Below are 18638 nucleotides of genomic sequence, written 5' to 3'. Positions count from 1 at the left end.
TCTGTGGCCCATTTATGAAGTTTCTTAATCTGGAGTTCACCAGAACAGTATTTGGCAAAGACAGCTGTCTGGTATTTATTCTTTTACCTCTCTAGTCCTGGAGTCTGCTCAGTTCTTCATCTGAAATTAATACATTCAGAGGTAAAAGGTGTAATCCTATTGGCAGGATATGAGGTAAGGGTAAAGTGGAGCATGCCCCAACTTGAGAGTCCAATTTGCCCTTGCCATGCAGCCAGGGGTAGGCAGCAGGAAGGCCAAGGCCATACCCAGCTGCAGCAACAGTAAAATCTATCACAGAGCTCCACTGGCTCCGCACATGGGTTTATATAACACAGATTTACCTAAAAAGGGCTCAAAAGTGTCTGCATGCTCCTGTGCTCTGATGCAGAGATGTGTCTCACGTTCACTGTGCTACTCCCGGTGATCTGTGAGTGTGCTCATGCCCAGGGATGTAATTGTAACCCCAAGCTTTTGGAGCTCAGGAACAGCTTAGCTGTGAGAAAAAAAATGTCTTACCTGTGACTCTGCTCTTTTAGGACCTCATCATGATCGTGCTGGCTCTTGGTCCTCCCTCACTGCTGCCAGCCCTCTCTCTCAGCAGTCTCACGGCTCCAGGGTAGCTCCTCACCCCTCACACCAGCCCTTGCTCCTTCTCTTGTTCTGCTTCCCCCGCTCACCAACCTCTTTTCCTCTTTTCTCAGCGGCCCTGATGTCTGCTCTGCTCTCATCTTTCCACTGAAGTTCCCTACTCCTAGTGCCATCTATTATTCTACCTCTTCCCTTCCTCTTCCATACACGAGATAGAATCAGTCCTGGCTGCCTTTCATGCCCCTTCCTCCACAAGAACAAACTTGTAGCATCTGTGTGGTGTCCTCTGTATTGTTGCCTGGTCTCCAGTTGCTCCCAGTGCAATGCACTGATTTTCTGGCCGCAGAAACACTCAGCATCCCCTTCTGCACCCACAGCAGTCTGTGGAAATTTGTACTCTTCTTCCAAGCTTTTTCTGTTAAATCATCTTACCTTTTTAAATGGAATTTTTTACTATTTGGATTAAAGTTTCCCATGCATTGATGATTAAATTAGTTCAGAAACTTTTGAAGTACGTTTTAATAACAAAATACTGTTTCTCCAGTGTCACGTACTTGGCATTTATACAGACCTATTTCATATGATAATGCTATCGTCTCCCCACATTAGAGAAAGTTCTGAGTAGAAGAGTTAATCAAAACTTAATTTTCTCAAAGTATCATAGATGAATGCTCCTGAACCCAATTAGTATGCTTTCTGCTAGTCAAATAGACACAAAGATACTGAGGGTGGAGGAAGGAGAAAGGAGAAATGAACAGTATTTCTGATGAAATAAATTCCTATAATGGGAGTCGATTTGACTATAAATTGATTGAAAAATGTCTATTGTTTTTACATCCAGTGCTAAGAGAAGTGGAAATGGTTTGCACTTAAGTTTTACTTTAGCTTTCTTTGCAACACCGAAAAAAAGTATTATTACCATTCCCTCATCAAGTTCAGTCTTGTGTATTTTCACACTTTTGGAAAGGTTCAAGCTCATGTGCTCCCCCCCATTGCTGACTCTAGATTGAAACAAACCAGATTAAAATGAGCCCTGACTGAGGGAAAACGGTTTTGTAAATGTCTCAATCAACCTCCAGCCTCAGCCCTACAGATCTCTGCAGAAGCTCAGCAGACTCTCACCAGGGAAGCAGAGAGAGCGCTAACCTATACTCCCACTGCAAACATTAACTAATTTATCCAGATGTCAGTGTAAAGAGTATGTCTTACCTTTATTTGTACATGAAATAGGGAGATGGGGTCATGAGGGAGGGAAGAGGAAATGGGCTCCTTGCTCATACTGTAGATGCTTTGATTTCCCTGCGCAAGCCTGCCTGACAGGGACAGCACTGCCCTACCATGGATCCTCAAGGCTGGCTCATGCAGGGATAAGCGTACAGGCTCCAGTGGAGCACTGCCCTCAAAGAACATGATTGGGGGGTCAGACAGAGGGCACAGGCTGCTCTCAGCCTCACACTCTCATAGGACAACTGGAGAAGCAGGCAGGTAGGTGTAAGGAGGAACCCTAGCAGGGGGAACTATGCCAGAAGCACAGAGTGTAGAAACTTAACACTGAAAACAAAGGGGTACAGGTGAAATGCAGCCCCTGCAAGGTTTGTGAGCCTTGGAAGCTGCAGCAGCCCCAGGCAAAGTGAAAGTAAACTCTGTGCTGTAGCACAGGACAGAAGTGGCCTGGCTATTTAAGGCATTTCAGCAGAATGTTTCTCCCATTCAAGTTAGCAGGACTGCCTGGATTGAGCAGCAGTTGTGTGGGGCTGGGCTGCTGGCTGGGGTTAAACCATGACAGAGGACTAACAGAAAGCAATATCATCTATTGAAAATAAATAACTCTTCACCAACTAATTGGATATTTTTAATGACCTTATAAATTTAACTGACATTGCAAGAGTTTCAATGCTATGAAATAAAAATATTTAACACTTTGCTCACAAAATCCAAATAACACAGGAGAGTAACATATAATGTGACACATCATACTGATTGAGAAGGAACTCAGAGGAAGCATTGAAGACACAAAAATCTGCATAAGAGATGCAAGAGGAACAATTCTGATTCCAGCTCCCTTTCTCTCTCTGCTGAGTACTGATGAATCCCAGGAAATTACCTAGCTGTGCCATCACCTTTGAGAATACTCTGAGGTTGTAAGAGACAATTATGTCTTACACATTATGCAAATATAAAGTCACACCTCTTAGGCACAGAAGTGAAGAGCTGCCATGCAGAGGAGCAGGGATCCTGAAGGACTGCTCCTGTGAAAAACCAAGCCAACAAAAACTACACAGTGTGGTGTGCTGGCCCAGGCACATCAATCCCCTTCCTTAATGCCCACAGAGCAGGGGACTGAGCAGGGGACAGAGAAGTTACCACGCCTCTCCTGGTGCACTCAAATGTCAGATCTGGTTTGGCATTTGCACTGAAGCACTGCAAAGTCAGAAATGGTTGAGAGAAGCACCACAAGAATTGTACACATAACAAGAACATAACATCAGTGGAGGCAGGATCTTAATTAGAAAGAAATTATAAAAAATCAAGATAGGCTTTTTAGCTCCTGAAAAGTGCCACCTAGACAGCTGCAGCTTGAAAAAGGAAACTGCCTTATTACAATACAAGTCCAGGGGCTGATCCAAGTAGGTGGGCTACCAGCTGTAGGGTCATGCTGAATGATAAATTGTCAGGGAAGACTCCTACAGACCTCTTGCACAACTTTTCATGCAGCTGCACTTAACACTGAATGGATAAGCTACACAACATTAGCCTGTCATAGAACATGTATTTCAGGCACCAATTGGTTTCCTTCTGGCTCTATTTGCAGCAAAATCAAATCGCACTTAAAAAGGGCACAATGGATCATGGCCACCACGGGGCTGGAGGGCTCCTGCCTCAGAGAAAAGCCACTGAAAAATGTGGATCATTTTCTTGGAGGACTAAACAACAGTAACACTGAAGTATCCTTGTACTTTGCACTGGTAGCACAGTACCACTGGAAAAGCATCCAAAGCAAATACATCTTTAGGGAAAGTATTTTAAACCATTGACTTTATTAAAATACATAATACACGGTTTTTAGAGGAATGTACTTACATTTTCTGGAAACTCCACTGAACCCAAATTTTAATTATATATTTAACAAATGACAAAACAGTGGATGAAATCATGCTGCACACCAAAGAGTAGACAAGTTAGGGTATTGTTTTTCATCATCATCATTATTTTCCCGCCACAGACTCTTCTTTGCTTTTTAGCTTCAATCTCTTGAATATCTAGTAGCAGAGAAAGGAGGTTTAGGTTTCTCACGGCCTTAAACCCATCTGGTCCAAGTGAAAGTCCACTTGTTTTCACCATCTTCATTCAAACTTTCCCCAGGAGCCTCCCCTCCCAGAAAAGCAAAGGTGATTGACCTCTCTGAAAAGCTACAGGTCACAGTGCAAGAAGAGTTTGACAGTCAAATGTGAACGTGGAGCTTTGTACCTTCTCAGAATCATTACTCCTTCAAAATATCCATTTCAAACTGAGAGTGGGAAAAAAGACATTGTCAAAACACAAGGGCCAAAACACATACATGGACTTAGTGGAATGCACATGGAAGACAGCTTGCAGTGCTGCAGCTCTGGAGTAAAAGGTAAATCAGAAGCCAGGTCTTGTTGAAATACAAGATGCAAGAGCTGGGAAGGAGAAAGACAGAAATAACCTGGACACATTCTTAAAAAACCGAAATGTCCTAAGCTCACGGAGAAGGCTGTAATTATCATACACACTGCAATTGCCATGAACCATGGAGATCAGTGACAAAGTGTATGTTATGACAATCTCACTGACAAGTATAATCTGGGGGAAATTATTCATACTGAGCAAAGAAATAATTAACTGTGTGTTTCAATGCAAGATGCACAGAGGATGCATAGGTTTTCACATCAAATTTATAAGGCTCTTTTTAGGAGATCATTTTGCAACCTTGCATAGGTGATATTACATCTTTTCAATAGATAATGTGCAGAAACTATGTACAGTTGAAAAAAAGAACTTTGATGAAAGCATTTTTTCCCCTCAAGTTTTACCATAGTATAAAAAGTAACTTATATAACTCCTTCAGTTCTCTAAAACACATCTGGAATATCCCAGAAAGAGAAACCAGGAACACCATCTAAATGATGCCGTGTGCATTTATACAACAGGCTGAAACAACCAGAGAAGCCACCACAAAGCAAAGTCAAAAAGTTTTCATATAGAAAAAAAAAAAAAAACAAACCAGGAGTAAATTTTGTTTACAAACATGAAAATCCATTTAAACAGAAATGCATTTTAGTTATAACAAATTAATGACCTTCACTAATCAGACTACTGAATGCATGGATGACTCACACACTAAGTAAATGATAGAAAGAGCCAATTCAATCCCTGCTTGATAAATGGACAGTAAACTTTAAAATCTGCATTTGGTTTCCAATTAATCCCAGCTCAGAACAACTCCTCCCTTAGACAGCCAGACGGCAGCTTCTCAAAACTAATATTATGAACATCTGCCAGTCTGCTGCAACAAAAGCCATTAGGGCATTCATGTGCTTCTTCATTTGGTAAGAAAGAAAGTGAGCCAGAGGATGAGCACAGTGCCACAGGACAGCCAACCCCATCTTTGAAAATGAGTGTCCTGTTCCCTGGGACACTCATCCACCACCCCAAAATTACTTACTTTTGCCCTGCAATTATGTAAATCAAGAGACTTCCTGTCTGATTTGGCTCTCTTCCACTGAAACTACCTTCTCCTTTACACAGGAGCTGCCTGGCATTTATTTCACCATTTTGTGCCTGGATGCAAGACTTCATTATCAGCGCTGCTTATTACTCTTGTGTATCACAGTGATGTGTACTTTTTAGAAGTATTTACAATGGTATCACTGTGGAGGACTAAGCCCTGCACTAGAAACAGTCTCTTTAACAGAGACCTTAATACTAAGGATTTGGTACATTTCTGATCTACAGATAACAAGGCAAAGCTAAAATCAGCCCACTATACATTTGGCATTACGTTCAAACATGGGGAAAAAGCAAACATCCAGCACATTCCCTTGTTTCAAAGGGATGCTATTTACAAGAAGAATTCGCTTTTTTAATATTTCAACAACAAAAACCCAGCTAATTTTGAAATTAGAGTAACCTAAGGCGGCTTAGTTTTTAATCAACCGAGAACACAAACAACATTGCTGTTTGTTGTTAAACACAAATCTCAGAAATGCAGAGAAACTATGATCTGTTATACTATGGGTGACAAATCACAGCCAGCTTAATAACAACAGTTAAAAAACCACTTCTGCTTGTTTTAAACACAGCTCCTAAAAAGTACGGCATCCCAGTATTTCCTCAGTTCCAGACTGCTGACATTATAAATTAAAGGTGAAAAGAGATCCATATATAAACAAGGCAGCTTTCCACTGCCTTCATTGTACTTGGTTCTTGTCTAAACCTTTGGAAATTTAATCTTCAAATACCATAAGGTAAGGTTGAATTTATCAGTTACAAAACAACGTCCATTTGTATGTGGAATTCAGAAAAACAAAACAAAACGAAAACCAAACTCAGAAAACACACAGAAGTATTTAGAGCAATCCAGATCTCTGTTTTCCCAGCCTCCACACTTGCGTGTCACCTGCTGGAGAATTGTACACACACGCTCCTCTCCTCCATGGAGCCCAAGGCCCTATGTTATGGTACGGGGCCTTTTGGGCGGCGGGGGTGGCATGAGTTCAGTGTCAGGGTCAAGGTGGTGCTTCCGTGCCTGTCCTTGGGAAGCTGCTGCACATCTGTCAATGAACTCAAACAGCATCTCCTTCGTCACTGGATTCTGGATGCTGTTGCAGACAGCTGGGAACAAAGAACACATTCTCATGTAATAAACTGATTTGTTCTACTCGACACTTCAATAACTTCAGCCCCTCTTGGCAAAATAAAAACATACTCTGGCTCAAGTATTAAGCCTTAAACGCACGCTTTGACAAGGTGGTTGTGTCTGGAGTCACGAATCTCTGCTCTGCCCCCCAGAGAGCAAAGCAATGCCTTGGGCCTCTACGCTCATGGGAATCTCTCTTTTTAAAACAAACTGAAGGCATATGTCTGTGTAAGGCTTCCTGAAGCAACTATAAAAGCACCAAGAACTGACATCCTATTGAGGCAAGGAACAGCAACGAAGGCCTTGTGAGGCACGGCTTTGAAACACACATCAAATCCAAGTAGATGGAAACAAGACTGGCTTCTATTATTGAAAATGTCTGAATTATGGTAACTTATTTTTTTCCCCAGTAATTACTATAAATACCCTAAATTTGCAATGTGCAGTCCTTTGTTTTTTTTTTAACCCATATACCTTCATGGGGCAGAAAGACTTGGCACCAAGCAAATGGCATGTCTACACCACCATACGATGGAGGAGCAGCCATGGTGCTGTGTGGTGGCCAAGGCACACAGGTAGAGGCACTCTTAACACAACTCCCCAGACCACAATTTGTAAGCCATGGTCCATGCAATTTTATGGAACAAATAAACAGGCTTACTTCACTTTAAACAAATGAAATGTTTTTTAATGCCTTCCTATGTAACTTTGTATTCCCCTAATTAATCCTCCTGAGAGACTTAAGAGGAGGAAAAAAAAGGAAAAAAGGAGCATGAAATTAAGTGAGAATCCTACAACTATCTTGGAAGAAAGCACAAAATGATTAGAAGGTAATTGATAGCATGTAAGGGCTGGCCACAGTAAGGATGCAATTTCCATGCAAAACAATCTACTGATCCCCTGGAGTACTATGCATTAGAACTCCTTAAAATGTACTTGCAATGTAACATTGTTATGAATAACAATGATTCTCAAAAACATTCCTTTCTTTCCTGCAGAACACCAGAACCAAAGGATTACTTTACAATTAATAAAGCACCTTTCCAGAATTATTTTTAATTATTTCACTATTTTTGGTGAAAAGGTGCTTTAAGAATGGCACAGTATTTGACTTTAGCAGTTGGGAAGCATTATGATTACCAGTAATTTAGGAACAGAATTCCAGTCTCATGGCAGCTGGTGTAACTCATGTAACTGGTATATCAACTGTTGAGCACTGCCTTAGCCTAATCACGCAAAAAGACCTCCAGTTTTCAATTTGAAAGGTAACGAAGTCCAAAAGCAAGAGTCAGACAGATACTTATTCTGTTGCTACTTCAACCATGGGGAAAAATAAACAGCATTTTTCATCAAGAGAAAGCTAATAGAGAAGAGAGAATCTAGAGAAAGAAGTCTCAAATGATAAAAGTATAACTTTTGGAGATTTTGAAAAATGATCAAAAGTGAAAACTCAAAGCCAAAAGAAAACTTTCTGTTCAGAAAATTCCTATAGAAAATTTGATATATATCTTAAAAAATCTGCCTGTAGCATTTAATTTTCTTTTAATTTTAATTTTTAGGAAGTCCACTTTGTTTTGGGAGACAAAAGGTCAGAAATAACAAAGCTGCTCTACAAATGGAGAAAATGAGAGGAGAAAAAGGACAGATACATATGCTCTTAAGAATGAAGGAAAGAAGAATATGCTATCCATTAAAAAAAAAAAAGAAAAAAAAAAGAAAAGAGAAAACTCCAGGGAAAAGTAACTATTGAAACACTAAGGTGAACCAGAGAAGAAAAATTTAGGTCATGGTCACAAAGAGATGTCGTACTTGTATGACTTTTGTGGTCCATTCCTCTTTCTTGACAGGACTACTCAGTGAGTATTTCAGCTACATTTTGTGCTGGTTCCCTAAGGTGCCAACAGATTTATCATCTCCTAGCAAAATGACCACATTGTGTTTATCCAAGAAGATCTACTCACTGCTCAGGCAGAAATACAAGTAGAAGGGTCTAGAGAAAATCCTATATCAGCCCTAGTAATTAGCATGGTCTTAAATACGATTAAATTTTGTTTTGGCATTTAACAAAAGTCAGTATCAATATGTTTATTGCTACTCATCTTTGCACACACTTCTACTCAAACTCTTACACTTTACCTCAAAGTAAATATCATGCTTTATTCTACAATATTTGGCAAAGTATTTTTTGGTAGAAGAATATAAAAGTTTCGCAACTCTGCATAAATATGCCCTCACCTTTCATTAGTTTCCCTGCTTCATTGTTTGTGTAACTATTGTTGAAACTCAAGATGACATTTTTCTCCTATTAATTTTCTAGCCCATCTGCCAAATAATGGTTTTGGCATTCTAATGGATTTTTTGTTTAACTAATTCCAGTCATAATGTGCCAGTTTGCATTACGTCCCAGCAAGCCAACACAATGCTAGGGACTGATGTCAGCTGAAGCAATGCTATTGTAAATAAAAACTTTTTTGGCTCTGACTTGAAAGGCATGCCCTGCCATTTAAAGTCATCTTTGCACAAGTGTTTGCAGTTCTGCAAAGATTTAGGCACTTGATTCTTGATTCTGTGTTACCTGTTAAATTCTGTATCAGAGCTTTGGTTTGACTGACTTTATCAAATAACCCTGCAGCCAGAGGATTCATGCTATCTAAAAACTAGTGATGACATAAGCATTTGCAAGATGAGGCATTACTTTAATAAGTTATGGGAGTCAGGACCCAGACCTGAAATAAGGACACAGAGTGCCTTTCCTACTTAAAATAGAACAGAGGTAAAATATTAAAATTTTAGCCTGAGAAACTTATAAAGCAAATTGTTCTACTCACCCATGGCAGTGCTGTAGGCATTTGGAAAGCTTTTGTCTATCCTCTGTCTCATGAAGACCCAGCTGTTGTTCTCAAACTTGCACTCTATAATTTTGTTGTCGTACTGTTTGAGTTCTTTTGTCACCTGTATAAAAAAAATTGTTTAGGATAAACAGATTTTAATTCACAATTTTTTCTTTCTTTTAGGCATAAATAATAGAAGATCAAAAGCTGCCCTGCATCTTTCAGCAACGTGCCTCCATCCTACACAAAAAAAATTGCACAGAATACATCTCCATTTTACATATGCTCAGCTACTTAACATTTAAAAAATACTTTTCAAATTTGCTGTCAATATTCAGCAATTATACTATGCTAAAACATCAGCAGTGCTAACAGAGGGGGGGAAAAAGTCACTTCTGGCCCAAATGCAAATAGGTTTCCATGGGAATAAACTGCTTCCAGTTTAAGTGCTACTGCCAGCCTAAGTGCACGAAATGTATTATCCATGTTTCATCAACCTTCTTTGTTGAAGGTCTCACAGCAAAATGTCAGATTTCAATACGGGAAAAAGCTTACAAAAATAATTTCACTCTTTACATGACTGAGGTTTTTTCTTCTCTTCCCTTTCTTCATTTGTCTTTAAAAATTAAGACGGCAACTTCAAAACAACGCAGACTTTCAAATGGCATATATTCTAAATCTCCTTCAGGCCCCTCTTTATTGATTCATAGATTTGTCAGCAGCCAATATCCTGAGCTATTTGTCTTTCTATTTGGCAACACCATGTGGTTTGGAAATGTAGTTTATATGCATTGGACTTTGTAGTTGTTTTGGCTACTTCATCCTATGCATCCTAATCTATGATACAATGCAAAAATTTTCATGTAACCATGGTAACCTGAGAACCTTATCTAACGCTTTAACAATTTTACCCATATACTTCACTTTGTTCCAAAGAGCCTCTTCAGCAGTATGGAGCTGTATTTAACTGCTAGCTGCATTTAGTTGCTATAGCTTACCAATAAAAGCTGTACAAGGTAATGTAACACTTTGGATTCAGGATCTTATGCATAAGCGCTCTCATAAAAAGGAGGTGGTTATTGCAATTCATTAGCATAATTTTTCACCTCTGTTGTCTACTTGCTCCTGAGCAGTGACATGGGAATTTACTACTGTCAGAGAGATGCAGATTTAAAAAAGGCCATAGCTGTCTCCAGACAGCTTAATAGCACACGCAGTGGAAAAACCCATGAACCCCTTTTCCATTAACTCCCAGATAAAGACAATTAATTAAGGAAATGGTTCTGAGCATGGATCAAGTCCTCCTATACTGCACAGTACAAGATTTGATAAGCAGAATCCTAACACTGTTGGTATTTAATCTGAATACTTGTGTTCACTCCTGGATAAGGAGCCCTAGGATTCTACTTGTCAAGTGAACATGGAACTTTAAGAAAATGTTGTAAAACTTGATTACAGTTGAGTCCTGTCCTGCTGCAGGACTGACAGAGCTTGAGTCAGGTTTTCATGTCACAAACTATTCTTTATCCATTCCAGCACCTGCAAAGAGTTTTTTCCCTCAAATCATTTACTACTTAAGTGAAGTTTGTGTCTTCTGTTGACCATTAGATTGCTCAGATTAGCAATCTTTTTCCTTTGCAGAATGCTCTGAGCAGCACTGCATCTCTTCCATCTGCACTGAAAAGCTACATGCAGTCCAGAGGTTTGACTGACACGTGTTTATGGATGCATTATGTTTCATCAGGTGTATGTAGGAAAACACAACATCCTTTTCCAGCATACTATGGATACATAAACCCAGGAAGAAACTCCTGGCTGTGCAGTGCCTTGGGAAGGTATATTATTTTGAAAACAGCTGCTTAGTGGAAGTGGGGGCAGCAGGGGGTACGGCCACATGTCTGATTTTCTGACAAAGCAGGGAAATATTAGAAAGATCACCTGATAGAGAAGGAAATGTATAAAACTGCAGGTAATGACTTCAACTAACCACCCACCTCATAAGGTTTTCTCATGGCTTATCATTCTTCTAGTGTTCAGATCCTGAGAATAGCAATAAATTAGATGGCAGCTTTATCTAACTGTGGCAATTAAGCAATATTATTAACTATCGAGAGACTTGCTTGGCCATTCATTAGCAATCTGGAAGATGGATCTTTCCACAAAATATGAACACCTGCCAAAGCACTGACTTAAATGAATTTTCCCATTAGATAACCGATGATCAGAGCCTTTAACAGTTGCAAGTTGTAGTAATTACTTTACAAAGGAAGAAATACAGCACCTACAATTCCCTGTACTTGTTAAGTGACCTTAATCTTACATAGGTACTTATTCTAATATAAAAGAACCATTTAACAACTGCTGGGCATTTGATTAAAACTACACATATTCTGAGCAAACACACTTTCAGCATTAAAAACACTCTTCCACTATAGCATCTTAGTAAACTTCTAAATGGGTATTGTTTATACAAAGGACTGAACAAGGCTACAGTGATTCTTGTATCCATAATTCACACCTTTCATCTACCCTTCCATGCACATGCTACTTTGTGGTATTTCAGATTCAAAGTGGGACAGGGAAAACATCAAATTTAACTGTCTAGAAATTCCTTCCCTTTGGGAACTAATTCTGAGCTCCTCGGCAGAGTGTCTTTTCAATTCTCCCTCCCTCCTTCTCCCCTTTATATATTACAGTGCATAGCAGTATTTGAATAACACACCATCACTTCTCTTCCTGAGAGGTACTTCTTCTAGCTTCTAGTGCTTCACATGAGGTCAGTTAGGAATGATGGCAGTTCTCAGCCAAAATGCTTCTCCTCAGTGCTTAACACAGTGCCAGTGCTTCTGCCATGCTGTTGATAAAAGGCCTTGAACCAGCATTCAGCAATTTCAAGACGGAAACTGCCACCACACTAAGGACTCCATGGAGCCTTCCTTAATTAAACATTTATTCCTTAGCCTATTTTTGGACAGCCAGTCAGAATTAGAATCCCAAAGGATCAAGTCTTGGACATGGGGCTGTGTGCATCAGAACAGTGGCACGGGTCGGGGCAACAACTGTGTCCTGGGCAAGGACAAACACCAACTTGTACACATTTCTTTTCAAGAGGAAGGAAAGTTCAGCAGCAGCAATGTTCAGTGGTCCTGCCCATACTTGATCTAATTATCAGGAACCAACCTATTTGCCCAACAGAAGTAACTTCCAAAACCACAGAGGAGCATCCTTTTGGAAGCTGATTCACTACATTACTGCTAGTCTGCAAGGTGTGGCTGGAAAAAAATGGGCTTGAGCTGCATCCCCATTTCAGCAATAGTTCAGTAACAAATCAGACCAATGTAATACAACACCATTGTCTAAGAATGTCAGATTACATGATTATGTCTTCCCCTCCCTGCTGAGAAAGGCTTCCCCCAGCACTATCATCTGGGCCATTCACTGGGAAGAACTTCAGTGGCATAAGCTTATTTCTTTTTCTAAGAACGAAGACAGTTAAGGCTCAGGAAATCTCTCATTTTCCAGGCTTCTTCTATCCCCTATGTTCTGAAAGAAATTAAAAATATATTTAAAAATTTAAAATATCTAACCTATTTCAAATTTTCTTGCCTGGATGAATAATGGAGTAATTTTGAGATGAATAACATGCAGCCAGAATTTATGTTAAATTGGAGCAAAATGTGAAAAAAAACCCCTAATATATCCAGCTGAGAAAGAGAAGAACCCATTTAAATTGAATGTAGTTAGCTCCAGTCTCATGAAGATGCCTTTACTATCTTTGCTGCAGCCAATGCTTTTCTGTGTCTGTCCACAGGGCACCTGACCTTCAGACTGGTACATCATTCCACTCAAACATTAGTCTCATCACCCTTAACCCCAAAGAAGAATGAAATTCCTAAGCAAGCTTCGACTCTACATAAGAGGCACTAACAATGCAAATTTAGGTTTTAAGGTAATTAAGTTAATATTTCAGAAAGCATGTCTACAATGGACAGGCCTAAACTTTACAAATGCATTTACTTTCCCCATTTTCAAGTTCTTTAGAAAGAAAAAAGGAGATAAGCCTTTAAATAAATGGAAACTTGGCTGAAAAAAGCCTTATGTTTCCATATGCATGTTTTTTTCAAAGCAATTGAAATTATTTTAGTTTAGTAAATAATCCCCTTAAAAGAAAGTGATGCTTGTAAGCAAAATCTTAAAACATTCTATTTCAAATTCTTTTCTCTTTAAATGCCTTTTTGCTGCACTTTCCCCCCTATTACCAAGCATAGATAGAAAGACATTCTTCAATTCACCCATTTCTATTCTTGCGTCATACCCCTAATCATCAGCCAATTTTTAACGTCCCAGAAGATAACATCATAATAGTAGATGCAGAAAACCTTCACTTCCATGAGAGAATAAAAATGAGCAAAAGCAGCTGTTGAAGTCTTACAAAATTTAAAACATCGTTATTTTCAAATAGAGAATTAAAAAGTAAAAGGAACCGTAACATAACGGCAAGATGGATTCTAAATGCAATGAGTTTCTATTTTCTAAGAAGAATCTGCCTTTTTATAGGTAGCATGAGCAATGAAGGCATTTCCTTTTGATATGCTCAAATACACAAACTGTTTGTTTTCTTTTTTTAAACATAAGTTCCAATGCCTGCAGGCAAGAAAAGTTTAGAGCAGCTACATGAGGCCTAGAAAGTAATTCCTTCTCTTACTGATATCATAACTACATTTTCTCCATTAGGATACACTACTGCAGCCAAAGTGAACAAACAAGTGAAAAAGACACATCCCAAAATAAATTATCAGCTGTGTGGTCATGAAGGAGAAACCTTTTGTTTGTTTCCCAGTCTCTTCCTGCAGAACTGGAGTCCCACACCTCCCCTAGGAGGTCACCCAGCAGAAATAAAACACATTCTTGTAAGAACTGTCCAAAACCATGACATGTGTGAGCCCCCTGTCCTGATTCAGCCACAAATGACAGTCTAGTAAATAAAGCCTCTATAGCAAAACACCACATATCAAATTCCAATTTCTGCATTAGTCTCCAATGCTCTCACAAGCCTCAACTGCAAAGTACAATAGACTTTATTTCAAAACTTCTCCCGTAGTGTGGAATGTCCGAGACAAAGGGAGAATTAAGCTGCCCACTGGTACTATGACTCCACAGCAGTAGAGCAACATCTGAAGATCAGGGAGATGCAATCACAACAGTCAGGGAACAAAAAGAACAATTACATGGGAATTTGAGGAAACAAAGAGGCATCAAGACTTCTGAAGGAATAGGTTGGGGACAGAAAAAATCAAGAAGTACCAGTAATAAAATAAAACAGCTTCTGAAGATAGAAAGATAAACCAAACGCAAAGCAAGATCTTTTTAAAGACCAAACACTTAAAGGTGATAAACTCCAAGGACGTTCATGTCAAATCAAGGCAATTGAGAGGAAATGAGGTGTAAGAAACAGGGATCCTTTGAAAGCACTCTTACTTTGATTGCTGGTGAAGTCATGAATATAAGTAATTCTAATTATTTGAGTTAGAACATCTGAGACCGTCAGTAGACACGAAGTTATTAGAGCCCCCAGCACTTACAGGGCACAGTCCAGCACCTAACACAGATCCCAAGCTGTTCATTCAGTGCTTCTTCCTAACTCTGGACTGTTTGTTCAGATGCTTTTAAAGAACTTTTTTGCCCATTCACATAAAGTACCTCATGCTTTTCATTGTCAAACTTCACAAAGAATAAAAAATTGCATGGTTACTAAATGCCGTTCACATAAGTTGTCCACTGAACCACGTGAATCCTGTCTGCTGGAAAAAGTTAATCAGTTAATCTGCTTTGCATTTTTACTCAAGCCCAAACAGATTTTGTAATGCAGCTTAATATCTGTTTCTTTATACTATTCAAGAGATTATTTTATCAAACCATAGATTTCTTGCTAAACTAAACATACTGATTGTGTTTCCTTTTTAAGGAATGTTTACCCAACATTGGGTAAACACAATGCAGTTGAGATGGTTATTTAACATTAATAAATCCTTCTAAGTGCAACTATGCTGCTTCTTATGTATATAGGAAAAGGAAATGCTCCAATTTTGAGATGTCATTCCTGAAAAAGAATATCAAGAAATGTAAAATTTTCGCACTTTTGTTCATGTTCATTAAACCACAATGTTAACACCAAGCACTGTAGAATCACATGAAAAGCAAAGAAGCAAAATCATGTTTCCAAATTACAAGAATGATGCTTTTTAAAACTGTGGATTTTGTTTGTTTGTTTTTCACTTCCAGTGCCCAGCACTCTCAGTTCATGATTTAGTCTTTCTTTTTAACATATAATATTTTCTCAAAGAACCTCTCATTCTTACATGTAGTAATTAAAAATATGGATATTGTTTTCTGATACATATAATGGGTTGGAGTCCTGGGGTTTTCCTGGCAAGTGACAGATGGAAACATCAGAAATAAAAAGCTTTCCTCTTATCAATGATATAACAAGTTTAATGACTTTCAGTGCCAGCTGGAAATAGGTTTCTTAATGCATCCTGGAAGGTCTCCTGTACACCTGACCTTGCAACACCATTTGAACTATCTGCAAGAAACCAATGTTTTCCTGAGCTTTGCTTTTGACTCTCAGAGGAACACACTGGCATCTATAAGAAAGCAGATAACTGGTAACTGCAAAGACCAAGATGTGGAAATAGACATGTGTTTGCACAAATGTTTTCTTCAATGATCACTCTTCTAGATTTTTTTTTTTTAATATACTTTTTTATGTCTCATTTTACTCAATGGTAAAGCCATTTGCCAAGGAAAACCAATAAACTCTTTGCACACTTTTAGGCATTATAGCTCAGGCATCTACATTACTCAAAGAACAGCTGTCCTTCCTGCTAGACATTGCCATCTCCACCTAATTCCTGAGAGAACTCTAAAGCTTTAAAAAATCCCATTTTCTTTTAATCATCGTCAAGAATGGGACACGGAGATTTGGGTGTCCATACACATCTTGAACAGTTAAATGAAACAAAGTAAGAAATTATTGTCCTCCTAGATTGATATCCCTTTCCCTTGCACTCTAATCATCACAGGTCTCTGGATTTAAGAAAAAAAATCTGTAAATCTCCTGTAAAAATAGAGAAACTAAAGAATTCTGTGCTGAGGATTTGTGAACTTGGCATAGCTCTGCTGTGATGAGTTCTTAAATAAAGTCTTATTTAAAAAGCAGCTCATATAATTCTGACCCTCAGCATGCTGATGAAAGAGCAAGAAACTCTCAGGGGAACTGCAGAAACACCCAGGCATTAAGAGAGCAGCAACAGAGCTCTCAAAGCAAGTTGTCAGTGTGACCTTATTGCAGAGAGGATGTGCATTTGGTGCAAACAGAGCTTCACCTGCTCTACAGCTCATGAATTTGTAGGAAGAGGTAAAAACAATGCTCTGCAAGCACCTGGGGTAACTTTGCAAGGCCTGCCTTGGTTTTGGCACATCATAAATAATTGTGCTAATAATAATAATCCCTGGAGACAGTGCTAACACTTGTAAGTGTTTAAGTTCCAAAGAAAAGCAGGCAGATATTTTTGTAGTAGTAAAATGCCACAGCAAACTGCAGATCTGTTAAGCAAGTTATGCAAAAACAAATAAACAACAACACAAAAAACCCCCCACAAAAACAAACAAACAACACCCCTCCCCCGCAAAAAAAACCCCAAAACATCAAAACCTTTCAGTGAGGGACAAGGAATTCACAGGAGGTTTCTGAAGAAAAAGCCACCCCATCAGAAAGTTAAGCAACTATACAAGAGGGAAGACAACAAGGATATACAGTGCAATCTGGCAAAAAAAGCTGAAACAATAATATAGAAATGATTCTGTGAGAAAATATTTTGCTCACAGCCTGATACATTTTGAGGACTGTACCTCTGCTTGCCATGATCTAGTTTGTGAAAGCCAGTCTTAAAAGTCTTAACCCCCATTTGTGTTTTGTTCACTCAGACTGCTTTTGCAAAAGGGAGCCTGCCCTAAACAGGGAGTGCTGCATAATGAGACACAAAGATCCAGGAGACAAGAGTTATACATTACTAGTAAAGAATATAGTTTGAAAACACCACTTAGCTCATTCATAAATTATTAATTCTTAAGGCTTATTATTCTCAGTTTGCAAATGGGGAAGAAAGAGATAGTTTGTGGCCACACCACAGGGAAAGCATTTACCCCCCATTAGGTTCTCTAAACCCAATCTTAATTACCCCTCAGGTACTTACACTCATGCTACCAAGAAATCTTGTGACACAGGGCAGCTGAAATCTTGTTAATAATTTATCAGTAGAAACCCAAACAAGTCTTCCAGAGACAAAGCAATGCTATCACTATTTTATAATCACTTTGGCAACACTATTCCTACACCCCAAAAGAAATGAAAGAGAACTTAGATGATTGTGTCAGAATAGGATGAGGAGTTTTTCTGACATTTGCTGCCTTTCACATGCTGGAATTCACCTCCAATAGGATGGATTTCCAGACAAATGTTTGTGCTTCTCACACACAGATCTTACAGGGTACTTTCTCATATACTATTTTTTCATCTGTTCATCTGTACCCAAGCTCTTGCTATTGTAGGAGTCTAAGTTCATCTTGTTTGACCTGTACTTCTTACACCGTACAAAGGATACTGTCACTTGCTGTCACACAGCCAGGGATAGGTTAGAGGGACACTCCACAGGGCTTGGCTATCAGGAGCTTCCCAGCTGCCTTTCTATGGAGGAAAAAACTACTTTTACAAGTTCAGACAGTATCTGATGGCTACTCATGTGGGATCCAGCTCTACAAGCTCTTATCCTTGTAAATTATATGCCTTTGAGCATCAGGATTGGGCCCTAAACCTAACTCTCATTATTTCCTATCCGGCTTCTGAAATGTTCCCAAGAAATCATGGGTTTACATTCTTTCAGAAAGATGCCAAATCATATCAGAATACACCAACAGAAATTTAAACTAAAATCCAAAGTATCAAGTGATTGCAAGTGAATCTTTTAAATCCACTTTTACTCGTAACAACACACAGCTTTCAAATTACAGCCATTAAGAATCACACTCTTTTCTTCCATTTAGATCCCAAACAACCACTTGCTTAAAGTTTTCTCCCCATAAATCAAAATTCACCACTGAGAACAACTGTGTCAACACTATAAGGAAATTTGTTTGCTGTGTTAAATTGAGCTTCAAAAGCATGAACTGAACACACATTTGTACACATTTGTGATCACAAGTAATGCCTCTTCTTATATCCATTCAAAGTGTTTACCTTATTACAGTTTATTATAAATGTACTGTCTAAAATGCAGCAG

The 18638-nt window shown here is 38.9% G+C and overlaps 1 protein-coding gene across 1 annotated transcript in view; it reads right to left on the bottom strand.

Annotated features, from left to right (window-relative positions):
* Positions 1 to 2418: 2418 nt before the first annotated feature.
* The window catches only part of RNGTT (RNA guanylyltransferase and 5'-phosphatase), a 171081-nt gene continuing 154861 nt past the window's right edge, over positions 2419 to 18638 (bottom strand). Inside the window, exons 15-16 of the mRNA XM_074538269.1 lie at positions 9298 to 9421; positions 2419 to 6444 (exon numbers count right to left, since the gene is read on the bottom strand). Coding sequence (XP_074394370.1) covers positions 6281 to 6444; positions 9298 to 9421 — 288 coding nt within the window. The 3' untranslated portion in view covers positions 2419 to 6280. The remainder of the gene's footprint in view (positions 6445 to 9297; positions 9422 to 18638) is intronic.

This window comes from Zonotrichia albicollis, chromosome 3 (genome assembly GCF_047830755.1).
Source record: "Zonotrichia albicollis isolate bZonAlb1 chromosome 3, bZonAlb1.hap1, whole genome shotgun sequence".
Taxonomy (NCBI): domain Eukaryota; kingdom Metazoa; phylum Chordata; class Aves; order Passeriformes; family Passerellidae; genus Zonotrichia; species Zonotrichia albicollis.
The sequence above is the reverse complement of the archived record's forward strand: the minus strand, read 5'-3'. Positions and strand labels throughout refer to the sequence as shown.